General features: G+C 31.3%; 2 protein-coding genes and 1 long non-coding RNA gene across 4 annotated transcripts; 1 reads left to right on the top strand and 2 right to left on the bottom strand.

Annotated features, from left to right (window-relative positions):
* Positions 1 to 2,999: 2,999 nt before the first annotated feature.
* On the top strand, positions 3,000 to 6,628 carry LOC108814756 (3-oxoacyl-[acyl-carrier-protein] synthase II, chloroplastic). 2 transcript variants are annotated; one of them, XM_018587379.2, is made up of 14 exons: positions 3,000 to 3,521; positions 3,896 to 4,101; positions 4,199 to 4,402; positions 4,495 to 4,605; positions 4,696 to 4,791; positions 4,875 to 4,920; positions 4,992 to 5,071; positions 5,182 to 5,250; positions 5,323 to 5,407; positions 5,513 to 5,667; positions 5,747 to 5,827; positions 5,901 to 5,960; positions 6,074 to 6,243; positions 6,332 to 6,628. In XM_018587379.2, the coding sequence occupies exons 1-13, from the start codon at positions 3,209 to 3,211 to the stop codon at positions 6,188 to 6,190; spliced, it is 1,623 nt and encodes a 540-aa protein (XP_018442881.1). In that variant the 5' UTR covers positions 3,000 to 3,208; the 3' UTR covers positions 6,191 to 6,243; positions 6,332 to 6,628. The 2 variants fall into 2 exon arrangements, with proteins under 2 accessions (XP_018442881.1, XP_018442882.1); XM_018587380.2 differs by having other exon boundaries at positions 3,002 to 3,368.
* A 2,162-nt stretch (positions 6,629 to 8,790) lies between these two features.
* Positions 8,791 to 9,342, bottom strand: LOC108815434 (nucleolin 1-like). Its single transcript, XM_018588040.1, has one exon. The coding sequence runs from the start codon at positions 9,340 to 9,342 to the stop codon at positions 8,791 to 8,793; it is 552 nt and encodes a 183-aa protein (XP_018443542.1).
* Positions 9,343 to 12,748: 3,406 nt separating this feature from the next.
* On the bottom strand, positions 12,749 to 13,829 carry LOC130497773 (uncharacterized). Its single transcript, XR_008936751.1, has 2 exons — positions 13,455 to 13,829; positions 12,749 to 13,211 (listed from the first exon to the last, which is right to left on the bottom strand). It is a non-coding gene; the product is annotated as an uncharacterized LOC130497773 (long non-coding RNA).
* Between the last annotated feature and the right edge of the window lie 646 nt (positions 13,830 to 14,475).

Below are 14,475 nucleotides of genomic sequence, written 5' to 3'. Positions count from 1 at the left end.
TTTAATTTTATTGAAAACTGATCGATCAATATTCATTCCATTTTAGATTAATTGCCATTCAAGATTTAACTTTTAGGTTATTTTTCATCAACTCCAAAGAAAAGTGCAATAAGTGCATAAACCAGTGATTGACCAATGGCTTATTTGTGTTTTATATCAAGGGCTGGATTCTTTGAAAACTATAGATTAATGAAACTAATTTTATTAGAGGTGCTTTTCATAGTATGTGATTTCGCCTGTTAAGTCCCTTATATATTAATTTTGGAGCATGTTTTTTTGGAGGTACTCTTGCAATATAGTTTTGTATCCACGTGTTATCATTAGAACAATTCTTATAATTCTTAGAAAAATAAATTGGTCCATATAAATGAAATTACCAAACGTATAGCATTCCCTCACGTTTTATGAACTCGTTGAGAAATCAAAAAAGGCGCGGATATACTATTATTTTTATTAAAATAACTATCAAACTAAAAGCTACGGAATTACCTTAAATAAATTATTTCCTTAAATAAAAACTAACATATATATGATAATTAATAATTATGAATCATATATATTTTATAACAATTGTTGTATCCTCTCACTTTTTGTTTAATTTTATATAATTAATTGAAATCAAACAATCACATTAAGCATATAATTAAAAAGTTAGATTTATTCTTATATGTTATCTTTTTTAAACCAAAATAAATTATTAAAATGGTAAAAGTCACACTGCTACATCAGGAGATCCATACATTTTTAGAGACGGATTTCAACTCGTCTCGAAACCCTTTGGTTGGTTTCTTCAACATGGATGATTTCAAATACTGTGTGTTCTTTCGAAAGCGGGCGCTAGGATTATAAGTGAAGATTTTCTACGGATTTTTTCTCTCCTTAGCCACTTACATCTTTCGTTATGTTTTAGTTATTTTAGCTTATCAATTTACCGTCGGATTTTTCTCCTGTTGTAACCAAATTAACCCACTGGGCGTTTAGTTTTTAATACAAGCTTTTGGTGTTTAAAAAAAAAATTAACGGTAAAAGTCTAACATTGAAAATTTTGTGATCAATGGTTTATTTGTTTTTTGTTCAAACAAGTTACAAATGATCATAAATCACATGTATATGAAGTCTCATTAATAGATATTCATATTATATACATGTATATATCATTTAAATTAAATTACCTACTATATAAAAATATATAAATATATTAGTTTCAAAATCTGCATTAAAAATTACTGATATCTTAATATTTTAGGTTTGAAATTTATATAGAAAATCTTACATTGAAATTTTTGTGATTAACGGTTTGAATTTTTCTTACATCAGACATACAAATGTTAATAAAATTATATGAGTAAGAAGTGTCAATATTAAATATTTATATTAAAATATACTATATATATTTAAATATCACTAAAGTTTAATTATATACCTTATAAAATAAATAAAATGATTGTTTTGATTTGTTTACCAAAAACATGATTGTAAATAAACAAAAAATTTTGGTTTTGATCTATGTGCTTACATAATGTATATACTTTTCTGTTTACAAATTATTTTTAAAATAGGTGGTTTCTAATATGTTATTTGATCTTCACAATCCCATAATACACTTCTTTAAATAGAAGTGATTTTAATATTGGAAGCACTATATATATATATATATTATTTCATTCAGACTAAATAATTTAGTTTTGATTTTTATTCCTAAATTTTTTTAATTAAATATCATAACAATATTTCAGTTACCTCATTTTGAGTTTGTTCGAATAATGAAAGATTTGATCATTTGTCGAGTATTTATTTCTCTCTAATACTCTATCTAGCTACTATAATTGTAAGAATGAGAAATTTGAACTATTTATTATAAGTTTTCTGGTTTATCATTTAATAAATCAAACAGTTATTAGTTTATACAATAGCTTACATATACTAGAATGGTAAAGTATTATAAATATTTTTACGGGTATACTCTTAAAAAAACTAAACATCAAAAACATATGTTAATAAAATAAGTAATTTGTTTCGTTGTTCTAGAATTATATGATTTTTAGACCAAGCTGGTGAAAATATACTAAAGAGACATTTCTATATGGAGTCTACACTTATATTCTATAACAGCTTGATATATTAAATTTGAACATTAACATTTGAATACAGTTGCCAGTGATTTTGTTCAAAATTTTGATTCTTATTTCTTAGTGAAAATGCTAATCTTTTTAAATTGACACTTATTTAGTTCACAGAAATCATAGAATAAGTTAAAAAAGAAACAAAACTTATATCACTGAAACCAAAATGAGAATGAAAACACAATTTTATTGAGGTAGAAAATGAAAGTCAGTAGTAAACAAATCGAGAGTAGAAAACCTAACTCTTTTTCGTCATTTTACAGTCGATGTTGCTCATCTGCTTTTTGTGATTTGTATTAGCTCCAAAACTTAATTTTTTTTATTGTGTATATAAAGTCTTTTAAATAATTTAAATGAACTGTAATACGTTAACTCTTCAACAACGATAAATTTAAGGGATCAATATTTTTATTCATCATTTTACAATCGATGAAGATTATAGTATTGCAAAATATTAAAACCATTTACCGAATACATTAGTATAAAAATTCACTCTGCACATACGTGCAGATTATCATCTAGTATACAATTAAAATTGTTTCTATTAAATTTATGTGAGACAGAAATTGTCTATGAAAAAAATGTTATATTTTCAATTGCTACTATGATAGTAAAATCTTTTAAAATATATTTCAACTAACACAACTAACAGAAAACTTATTTTACTAGTTTTTCCTTGTTGTAGTTTACTTGTTCTATAAATCAGAGTCTAGTGTATTTTAAAACTGTAAACTACTTTGCAAATAAATGACTTTTAGCTATATAATATTGAATTTTTTTTGGGTCAGATTCAGAATAAAAATAAATGAATAAAAATTTATTCTGGTCATCGATATGTTTGTATGTATGTTTTATCTCGCTCTCGCTATCTGTGTGTGTTTGTTGTTAACAGGAGGTATTGTTATGTTGACGTCTCCACGCACGATTTTAAGCCTCCATTACGCTCTGCACGCATCCTGAAAGAGAGAGAGAAGAGAGATCGAAACATCATCTTATTTAATATCTCTCGTGAATCCGCTAGATTCTCTCTCTCTCTTCACCCTTTTCTCGCCTTTGGTTGTCTTGTCGTCTTCTCCTTGCCAGCCATGGTGGGTGCTGCTGCGTCTTCCTCTTACGCATCTCCCTTATGCACCTTCTTCGTCGCTGCTTGCATGTCCGTCTCTCACAATGATACCCGTCAAGCCTTTGGGCGGAGCCGTCGAAGGAGACAACAGCTCGGCAAATGCTCTGCTTCTTCTGGATCCGGTAGCATTCAGGCCCTCCTCGTGTCTTCTTTTTTGGACTTTAAACCTTGCAATCATTACAACAACAAGAGTAAAGGCAATGCCTTTGCTTGTCTCTTCGGATCGAATAGCCTTTCTCTGAATCGTAAACAGAGGAAAACGAATCGAGCAACAAGTATAATAACATTCTTCTCAATAAATTTCTAATCTTTTGTTTCTGGGTATATTGTTTGGAAGTTGACAAGCTTTGTTTTTTTGTATTGTTGTGTATAAAGTTTCTCCTTTTATGTTTCATTACACAAGTCTCTTAGTTCCATGTTGTAAGTTATGTCAATGGGCAAATGACAGGTGACTTAGAGAATCCCAACTGAAGTGTAAAGTTGGATTCTTTATTTTATTTTATTCTGTTTATGTGTCATATGAAAAACCACATCATCTTTGTGAAACTATATTAAAATTTGAAGTTGCCATTTGGTAATTGAGATAGTAGCTAGTTTAAGTTAAAATCTATCATCTACTACTAATTGATCTTTTTGTGGTTCTTTTTAGGTGGAGTCATGGCTGTTGCGATGGGTATGGAAAAGGAAGCCACTGTTGACAAGAAACCCCCAATGGAGCAGCGGCGGGTTGTGGTGACAGGCATGGGAGTTGAAACATCATTAGGTCATGACCCAAACACCTTTTATGACAACTTGCTACAAGGCAACAGTGGTATTAGCCAGATTGAGAATTTTGATTGTTCTGAGTTTCCTACGGTAATAAGCAAAAATATTATTATATATCAGAGTTTCTCCTTTTGATTTTGTAGTTTACTCCCTTGAGTGACTTTCCTTTTTTTAACCTTTGATTAAGAGAATAGCGGGAGAGATCAAATCCTTCTCAACTGAAGGATGGGTGGCTCCAAAGCTTTCTAAAAGGATGGACAAGTTCATGCTCTATCTTCTCACAGCTGGTAAGAAAGCTTTGGCTGATGGTGGGGTGACTGATGAAGTAATGGCAGAGTTTGACAAAGCCAAATGTGGTGTTTTGATTGGCTCTGCAATGGGAGGCATGAAGGTGTACATTCTTGATTTTGTATGAATACTGAAGCCAAATATTGAGAAAATCTATATTTTGCTAACCGCTGCATTTCTCTATATTGTATACAGGTGTTTAACGATGCTATTGAAGCGCTGAAGATCTCTTACAAGAAGATGAATCCTTTCTGTGTACCTTTCGCCACAACAAATATGGGTTCTGCTATGCTCGCTATGGATCTGGTCTGATTAGATTTTTATGTAAATATTATTATATGGATCACCACCAGCAGTTTTAGCACTGACCTTTCTTTTTGTGGTTACTGTATTTAGGGATGGATGGGGCCAAACTATTCTATTTCGACTGCTTGTGCAACAAGCAACTTTTGCATTTTGAATTCAGCAAACCACATTATCAGAGGGGAAGCTGTAAGTAATCCTCCTCCACCCAAATTGAAAATTCAACTTCTTCTGGTTCTACTTTTATTGGACTTTCCACTAAATCTTTTCAGGATGTAATGCTCTGTGGTGGCTCAGATGCAGTGATTATTCCAATAGGTGCATATTCATTCTCCTGTTCTTGATCTCTAAGCTGCATGTTTCTTATCATATGTGTACGTATAATGCAGGGTTGGGAGGTTTTGTTGCATGCCGGGCTCTTTCACAAAGGAATAATGATCCCACAAAAGCTTCACGTCCTTGGGATAGCGTGAGTTTCAACAATCTCTTTGTCCTCTCTTCTTGGGATAGTACTGTTAGAAACACTGTATTGCCAACAGGAAACGTGTTTAAAAACCTGGTCTTGATATTGCATAACAGAACCGAGATGGTTTCGTGATGGGAGAAGGAGCTGGAGTTCTGCTCTTGGAAGAACTTGAGCATGCTAAGGTATATATAGTAATAAGCTCATTTCTCCTCTCTTGTTTCTTATGTGTTGTTCTGATTTTATCTTTTGTTCAGAAAAGAGGAGCAACAATCTACGCAGAGTTCCTTGGTGGGAGTTTCACATGTGATGCATACCACATGACCGAGCCTCGCCCTGATGGTACTTTCATTTTCCCCTCTATTTCATATTAGTTAATAATCTTTTTTTTTTTTGGTCTATAAGAGTTATTGTCATTGATCAACAATGTCTTATATCCATCCACAGGGGCTGGTGTCATTCTCTGTATCGAGAGAGCATTAGCTGATGCTGGAATTTCAAAGGAGCAGATAAACTACATAAATGCACATGCAACCTCAACCCCAGCTGGTGACCTTAAAGAATACCAAGCCCTTGCTCACTGCTTTGGCCAAAACCCTGAGGTAAAATTTCAGCTGTCTAGGCCCTCCTCAAGTTCATGATAGTTTTTAGTTTGCTTGGTCTCACAACTATGTTGTGCAGCTAAAAGTAAATTCCACAAAATCTATGATCGGGCACTTGCTGGGAGCTGCTGGGGCCGTAGAAGCTGTCGCAACCGTGCAGGTAAAACACATTTAATATCAATGTATCCTCAAGGAAGGAACTGGAGGTGAAAATCGTCTGTTGTTGTCTACAGGCAATAAGGACAGGATGGGTTCATCCAAACATCAACCTCGAGAATCCAGACAATGGAGTGGTATGTTAAGTTCTATACTAGTAGTATACTACACAAAGACCATTTAATGTGCCCATAAGAAAACTGTGATGAAAGATTTAATAGTACTACCTAATGTGATGAAACTGGAACAGGATACAAGTTTGCTGGTGGGTCCTAAAAAGGAGAGATTGAACATTAAAGCAGCCCTGTCAAATTCATTTGGGTTTGGTGGCCATAACTCCAGCATCATTTTTGTTCCATACAAGTGAAAGCTATATTCGTTTTCTTGTACTCCAGAACTGGTTTTATAACTTGCTGTAAGGTAACATTAATATCCATTGTTCTCTGGTCCATCATCATTGTACAGTGTTGAAGCTGAGTTTTTAAAAGTATGTAACTATCCTGTGCAGTGTTTACAAGAACTCATCCCCAGGTTATCTTGTGGTGGGAATCAACACCAGTTTGTTTAAACTACCAAGAGCTAAGCTAAGTTTCTTAGGATCAATATCTTATGTGCCATAGAGCTTGGATTGGAGCAAACGTGGCAGAGTTTGGATTTTCCATGAAAATTCTGTTCATTGTGATATGTTTTTTTCTTTAATTTGTTTCAGACTCAGATTCTCAAAACAAAGTTAAAACTATTACGTGTTGTCCTAATCAACTACAAACCTGGTGAGAGTTAGCCATATATCTTTAGTTTACTTTTATGCAATTTCTTAGTTCATTGAAAAAATTGGTCGCTTCCATTCAAAATGCATAGAGTTAATACTTGATAGTTTATACAACTCGCAACTAGGCTATAACAGTGGCCTCAACAGATCCGGTTTGTGTAGTTGGTCTGCTTAAAACATTTAAAAAGAAAACTTTTTGCCTACAAACCATTACATTACAAAAATTTTGATGCCTTTACAATTTTATATTTAGTTTTGATGTTTAAAGCTGATACTTTATGAACTTTAAACTATGATCAGCCCTATTTTGACATATACTAGATTTGTTTAATTTTAAACTGAGATACCTTGATTGGTACGGTGGATGATAAGGCAGTAGAGCAGTATGCTATAAAAGCACTATATTGAAGAATATGTATAGAGCAGTATAGACATGTTGTTTAAAATTATCATAAAAATTAGTATACAATACATATTTTTTTAATTTCAATTGAATATATTTCTAATATATTTTAATATATAAAGTTAAGAAAAATATATAATTAATTTATTTTATTTAATAATATCAAAATTATGTTTCTATCAAAAATGTTATTTTAAAAATAATTTCACAATTATTATTTTTAAATAATATTTCACATATAAAATATAACTTTTATATAATTATTTAATTTAATTATATATAAAATATATATAATTATATTATATTATAGAAATAAATGATATTTAATTATATAAAATATAGTTTAATTATTTAAAAAATACTTTACATTTAAATTATAGTAATATTATTTAAATATTTAATTATATATATCTAATTTAACTATATATAAAATATAATTTAGTTATATATAAAATATAATTTGAGATGAGCCTTTTCCACATAAAAGGGAATCTTATTTATATATAATTATATATAAAATATAATTTTAAATTTAAAAATTTATTTAAAAATAAATAATTTTAATTTTTGGATATAAAAATAATTTATGTTTTATTAAATAAAATAAATAAATAAACTATATACATTTCTTAATTTCATAAATTATAAATACATTGACCAAAGAGCATTTAGAGAGCATTAGCATTTGGTAAATGTTTTTCCAACAAATGTTGATTGGATAATACAGAACATAATGTTTATGCTAATACTCTGCTAATCAAGGCCACTCATCTTGTTTTCTTAATAGTTGTATTCTAGAATTTTTTTGTTTTAAAATAAATGAATTTTTCAATTTTTCATATAAAATTTAACAATTTTGTTATATGACAAATGATACTACCGTCTATTTTATTATTGGGTGAATTGTAACTAGAGGAATAATTAATGATATTTTTGTTTAGAAAATGTAAAGAAATTTTTTTATGTAATGAAAAGTATATTTTAAAAAAAATATATTATGTGCTTAGTCTTAAAAATCATCAGTAAAACGATCAGATGGATTAATATCTTCTTGTCATATTTTTTGATGAATATTTGCCAATTCTTAGCTTCTTCCAAGAGTGATAGTGTTGATTGGATCTTAGCTAGATGAGTTGTAAAATAGCCTGATTTTACTGAATATGTGTCTGTTTTTTGTTATGTCCACATATAGGAATGTTTGATGCCCCTGAATCCCCGATGCTTGGACGGATGGAGAGGACATGATTAGATAGTTATGGGAGGAGTCTCTCTATAAGAGCCTTGTTCCATTCCTTGTTTTTTTTTTTTGACAAGAGATCTGCAACCGTCTATCTTGATCTTCAAAAAGGACATATTCATTTGGGATTAAGGGTCTGATTGGCGTTATGGTTTTGAAGGCTTTATGGAATTAGAAAGTTTCTAAAACTTACTTTTTACCGTTCAGTTTTTCTTTAGTAAAGATAATAATTATTAAGAGTGCGTTCATCATCAAGACACACACACACAAACGACGTACGTCATCGTACATGCATAAAGCTTTGAGATTAAACAGTAAAAAAAGACCCAAGGTTGCATTGTATTATCATCACACGATAGAGCTAGACCTCCTCTGCTTCTTGAAAGCAATGACCTTGTTCTCGATCTCGTCGTGTCGTCCTTGTTGGCAAAGGGAAAGGGACTGGGACGGTTATTCAGGACTGAAGGTACGCCAGAAATATCTAGTTCGAATTCTCCCACTCTAATTCCATCAAGAGCCAGCGCCCTAGCTTCTCCTTCTCGTAGGGAAAAATAGACATTAACCAGCTTGTCGAGAGTATCGACAAAAAAAATGAGTTATCTCCCCACAAAAAGAGAAAAGTCCTTTCAAAACCGTCTCGACTTCGTCTACAGGAAGGTCAGTGTCATATCCCCTAACCGAAACGCCATACCAAAATTTTGGGTCATTCATTAGTTCGTTAATCAGAGAGGATCTATAGCGTGCTGCCTCCTCATCTTCTTCATCCGATTCAACCTTAACAAGAGCATTCCATCCTCCAACGTCAGTCCCATTAAGTTGCAAGGCCTTCTCTTCTGCCCCATCTCCGAAAAGAATAACTAAAGCATGTCTGTCGAGATTAGGGTTATGATCAGGGTCTTTGGGAACAATATTAACCCTTGTAACGTCGCCACATGAACTGAAGAGTTCAATCAGTTCCTTCTTGATATCATCCTCAGGCAGATTAGGGTTGTATCCCGCCACAGAAATCAAAGCTCGGGGCTTGCCACTGATCCTGTCGGCAAAGGCTTTTTCAGCAGCCTCACTCTCGAACTCTTCCCTCTCGGATCTCAGGATGTCGTACGCGTCCATGGTGATGAAGAGGCAAGTAACCCTAAGCCGCCGCTTTACGATGTGCTTCCTGTTTTAGGGATTTGGGAGAGATAGAGGCAGATATTAATTTATACACATCTCTACCGTTCAGTTTTGGTTTTTAAAAATAATTATCCCTAAATTTTTTAAGTCTTTATAATTTTTTCCTTTTTTTGTTGTTTTTTTCTAAAGTCAAACAATACGTGACTTTTGTAACTTTTTTTCCTTTTATTTTTTCTCTTTAAACATTTTTTTCCCTTCATAATTAAATATTTTATATAAGTTTGTAATAATTTTATTAAAACTTAAAATTGAATAATTAATCATTGAATTTTTTTCTTATTCATTTGAGATTTATATTGTACTACTTTTATAATCTTATATATTTAAAATCTCAATAATAGTATAATTTATATTTTAAACAAATATTTAAATTATTACTCAAAACCTTTACAACTTTAATTACCCATTTGATTTTAATAAAACTTAAACTAATAGTCAAAGTTTCAATAGCCAAATTTTCTACAGTCATATTTTAGAAGATAAAATCTAAAATGAAAGTTCTTACTAATCTAAAATGAAAATTTCTACAGTCATATTTTTGATGAGCAAATTCAAAAATCTGACCAGACCTTAGTAACCTCAGCCATCTCTTATCACTTTCCCTAAGTACTATAATCCACATATGTTTCTTTTTAAATAGAGATTTTAATTTTCATCTATATTTAGTGAATACGTAATATTTCTCTTAATTTACGCTAAATATAAAAAACATTATCTTAAGTTAATACATAGGAATATATATTATTTTTAACTATCCTTTTATTATTAAAAGAAAATCGAAATAAAATGGTTACTTTTGAAATGTAATATATTTACAAAGATACCTAAATAAATTTTATTAATTTCGTTTTCTTTATTTAAATATGTCTAAGTTTCGAGTTTTTTATTTTATTTTGTAGGTTGTGAAAACGTTTTACGCAAGCCAAATTGAAAAATTCATTGGGCTTATGTTTACCACATTGTAAGAATTAAACTCAGCAGGCTCAATGTGTAGATGTATTAATATTATTGTTTATGTATATATTTTTATACAACGGTTTATTTATATAATTTAATTGTCATTATTTTTAAAAATATTTTGTAATGACTAAGTATATTTTATATTTAATTAATTTTAATTTAAAAATTAAAACTTTAATTTGTTATATCAACAAACATTTCTTTCAATATTAGTTAACGTTATATGTATATAGCGATGAAACACTTTTAAAAAAATTTACATACACACAAATATGCACATTAAAGTTAGTACTTATATAACTAAATATTCACCGCAAGTGAAGATTCTAAATCAGACGTAATATAGAATATTATCATTTAAAAATCTTTATTTCACCATTAACCAAATTGTAATGAAATGAATTGTTTTATAGGCATCTTTGTTTTCTTCAACAGTTATATAAATTTGATTTTATTATGAATTTGTTCATAATTTATAATATGAAACGATTGGTTTACATTAGAATTGTCTAAAATTCAAAGAACATAAAACCAAACAAATACAAATAGTCTTTAGTTTATCACTAAAAAAACAAAAATCTCAACCATTTTAACCGAACAAACGAAAATAAATATGAATTTAGAATGTATTTATATCATAGGATCTTAAAATCCGAAAACAACCCGAAACTAAACTGATATCCAAAATAAGCATACCTAACTTCTTAATATCTTAAAAATAATCTCATCCCGTGCAAAGTACGGGTTATCATCTAGTATAACACTATAAACTCTACTGGACCATTGCAATAGATAAATTTACGTCAAGAAACGTAAACAACATACTCCAAATTTATCATAAAGATCTAGCCACTACAACAACACAGTCAATGAAATTGTAATATAAACTGGCTATATAGGAAATCATGTTTTTTTCAATATTATTACCCACTTCTGAATCATTCATCAAAGTGGAAGAAGTACATATGGATGGAACTCGGATACCATTACAATATTAACTTTTCATACGGATTGATTTTGTTCATGTTTCTCTATTTCCAAATTCATGTTTTCAAATGATACAGAACTGTTTTCTATCAGTGCTTACAAGTCTAACGACTCAAGCTTGATTTCGACACAATTCAAAAAGTAAATAACTCAAAAATAAGAAACAAAGATATAAAATAAGAAACAAAGATATTTGTTCAGATTGAGATTTGGTCTACACGCAAATTTTATATCTGATACAAAGATACACCTACGAAATTAGGAAATTAAGATACATTTTCATGTGTGACTAGTTTTATTTTAAAATAAGCTTTGTGAACAGACAAATTTAATACTCAATGCAAAGATCTATCTAAAAGTATAAGACAATTAATCTGTCGAAGATGTAAATGGTCCAGCTTCGTTTTTTCCCTAATATAGTTCAATATTAGATTTTCTTTTACAATTGATCGGACGTATATTTACATTTTTAACAACTTTTCGATTTTAACGAGAAAGGTTGGGTTAACAATCATAAAATGAAGAAATCAGACTTTCAGCCTCTTCTCGATACAGTTTCCACTCGCTTCAGATCCTGGACGGTTAAGCATTTATCTTATGCGGGTCGCCTGGTTTTGATCAAATCCGTCATTTATCCCATTATCACCTTTTGGGCTTCTATATTTATCCTTCCTTTGGAGTGTGTTCAGGCGCTGGAACGGATGTGTAATGGATTTCTGTGGAAAGGGGACGCCAGTTCAGCAAGGGGGGCCAAGGTTTCATGGGAATCTGTTTGCACTACTATGAATTGTGGAGGTTTGGGTCTGAAGCCGATTGCCCAGTGGAATCAGGTTTTGGTTCTCAAGCTGCTGTGGTTGCTATTTAGAGATAACTGTTCTTTATGGGCAGCTTGGATTCGTGTAAACAAGATCGGCTCAGATAACTTTTGGACCCTCGATCCCAGGTGGATATGGAAATCGATATGTAGCTTACGTCCGGTAGCAAGGCAGTTTGTGATTTGTGAAATTGGCTCTGGTATTACAGCAAGCTTCTGGCAGGACTCTTGGACTTCTTTGGGTCCGTTGATTGAGATTACTGGTCCAGAAGGACCGCAGACAGCGGGTTTACCTCTCGACGCCACGGTATCAGAGGCTATTGTGAACGGGACTTCACTACAAGAAAAATGAGTTTTATTAGCGGACGAAAAAACGCTATCTAACGATACGATAGCGGTTTTAGAAACGCTGTATCATCGCCCGTCATAGTAGGTTAGAGACATTAGATAGCGGTTTTTTGTACTGCTATTTTTTCTTCCGCTACGATATCACTTTTCTATATGCAATTAAATATTTTTTAATAGCATATAATTTTCGTTATTGTTTATATTATAAAAAATTAAAAAAAATTAGAAACATAATTAAAATTTAAAATCATTTATATATTTAATTTTTTTATTAAAAAAATGATTTGTTGGTATACAAAAAATATTAAACCAAAACTAAACCAAACTTAAACCTAAACCTATTTACTAACTAAACCTAATAACAAAACACGTAGCTTCTTCTTGCCGCCGCCGTCTTCAACCAACATTCTTACAGATGAGACCACCTCAATCAACGATGAACTAGCCATGGATTAAGCTAACCCAGCGAAGATTGGGATTGAGAGAACTCGATTTTGCAGAGGACTGGGATGCTCCTGCGCCTCCTCGCCACAAGCCCATGACTAATACTGTCTTCCTCTTACCCTGTCTTCTCTTTCTCAGCGGAGAGAAGCTCAGGCCACCACCATCAACCTTTTCCTCTATCTCCTCCGGTGCTCCACCTTGCCGCTAGCGCTCTGTCTTCTCTGTCTCTGTTTATCACACCTCATCTCTGAATCTGGAAAGACAAGATATGTTTCTCTGTTACAAAATCTCAAAAAAAAATCTAACATGAATCAAAACCAGAGAACTCAGAGAGAGAGAGAGAGAGAGAGAGAGAGAGAGAGAGAGAGAGAGAGAGAGAGAGAGAGAGAGAGAGAGCAGGGAAAGCATCAGCAGCACACACCGGAAGGAGAGAGAGAGAGAGAGAGAGAGAGAGAGAGAGAGAGAGAGAGAGAGAGAGAGAGAGAGAGAGGCTTACATAAGACAGGTGCAGAGACGTTTTGTTTCTGTGACTATTATACAGAGGTGTCTGTCTCCTCTACAAGACTCTTCATCTCTCAACTCCTGGACCAAACCTCCAATCAAAATCAAATCGTTTTGTTTCTGTGAATGAACAGAGAAAAATATATTGAACAGAGGCAGAGGCGTAAAAATTGTAAAGGAAGAAGAATGAGAAAAACTGTGAAACCGTAGAAACCAAAAAAATTATGAGATTCAGATCTATCAGGAGTGAGAAAGGAGAGAGAATGATTTTAGACCTTTAGATCAAAACAAATCAATGGCTAAAAAGTGTAATCCTTGGCAAAGAAAAACTAACCAATAAGAGAAAAGGTCGTGGATTGATAAAAAGATTTTTTTTTAACCTTTAGATTAGAATCAATCAAGGGTCATAAAAAAGACAATAAAAATTGTTTTAGCATTTCTTTTTAATTGCTTTAGAAATTTTCTAAATAAAAAACAGAATATTATAATTTTACATTTGAAATATAAAATTTGATAAGAATTTTGTGGTTATATGTTTATTTAAACTGCATAATAGGCTTTGTATAATTAGATTGTATAAAAGTTATATTTATGATTTAAAGGTTTATAAATGTTTAAAGTATATAGTTTGAGGGTTAAAGGTTTAGAGGTATTGAATTTAAGATTTGAGATTTGTTTTTAAAGATTGATTTTTGAGTTTATATTTAAATTTTGGAGTTGAATTTAAGTTTTGATGTTAAAACATTAGAGTTAAGTTTTGTATTTATAGTTTAGGGTTTAAAATCTTATTTAGGGTTTAGGGATTTAAAAGGCAAACATAACGTTTAATTATGTTTTGCTATTAAATCACAAGTTTTCATAGCGTTTCTATATATACAACTCTATCATAGCGTTTCCAAAAATAGAAACGCTATCTTAAAAACACGGATATATCAATCATAGCACAATCGTAAAAAACGCTATCCTCGTCTGCTATTAAAACACATTTTTCTTGTAGTGCTTGGTGGCTTTCCGGA

This window comes from Raphanus sativus, chromosome 7 (assembly GCF_000801105.2).
Source record: "Raphanus sativus cultivar WK10039 chromosome 7, ASM80110v3, whole genome shotgun sequence".
Lineage (NCBI taxonomy): Eukaryota > Viridiplantae > Streptophyta > Magnoliopsida > Brassicales > Brassicaceae > Raphanus > Raphanus sativus.
This window is presented reverse-complemented; position numbering and strand designations above follow the sequence as displayed.

Excerpts from the sequence above, each read along its gene's own strand:
- LOC108814756 (XM_018587379.2), top strand. The coding sequence starts at position 3,209 with ATGGTGGGTGCTGCTGCGTCTTCCTCTTACGCATCTCCCTTATGCACC. Across the intron at positions 3,522-3,895 it reads GAAAACGAATCGAGCAACAA|GTGGAGTCATGGCTGTTGCG; the intron begins GTATAATAACAT and ends GGTTCTTTTTAG. Across the intron at positions 5,668-5,746 it reads GCTTTGGCCAAAACCCTGAG|CTAAAAGTAAATTCCACAAA; the intron begins GTAAAATTTCAG and ends TATGTTGTGCAG.
- LOC108815434 (XM_018588040.1), bottom strand. The coding sequence starts at position 9,342 with ATGGACGCGTACGACATCCTGAGATCCGAGAGGGAAGAGTTCGAGAGT.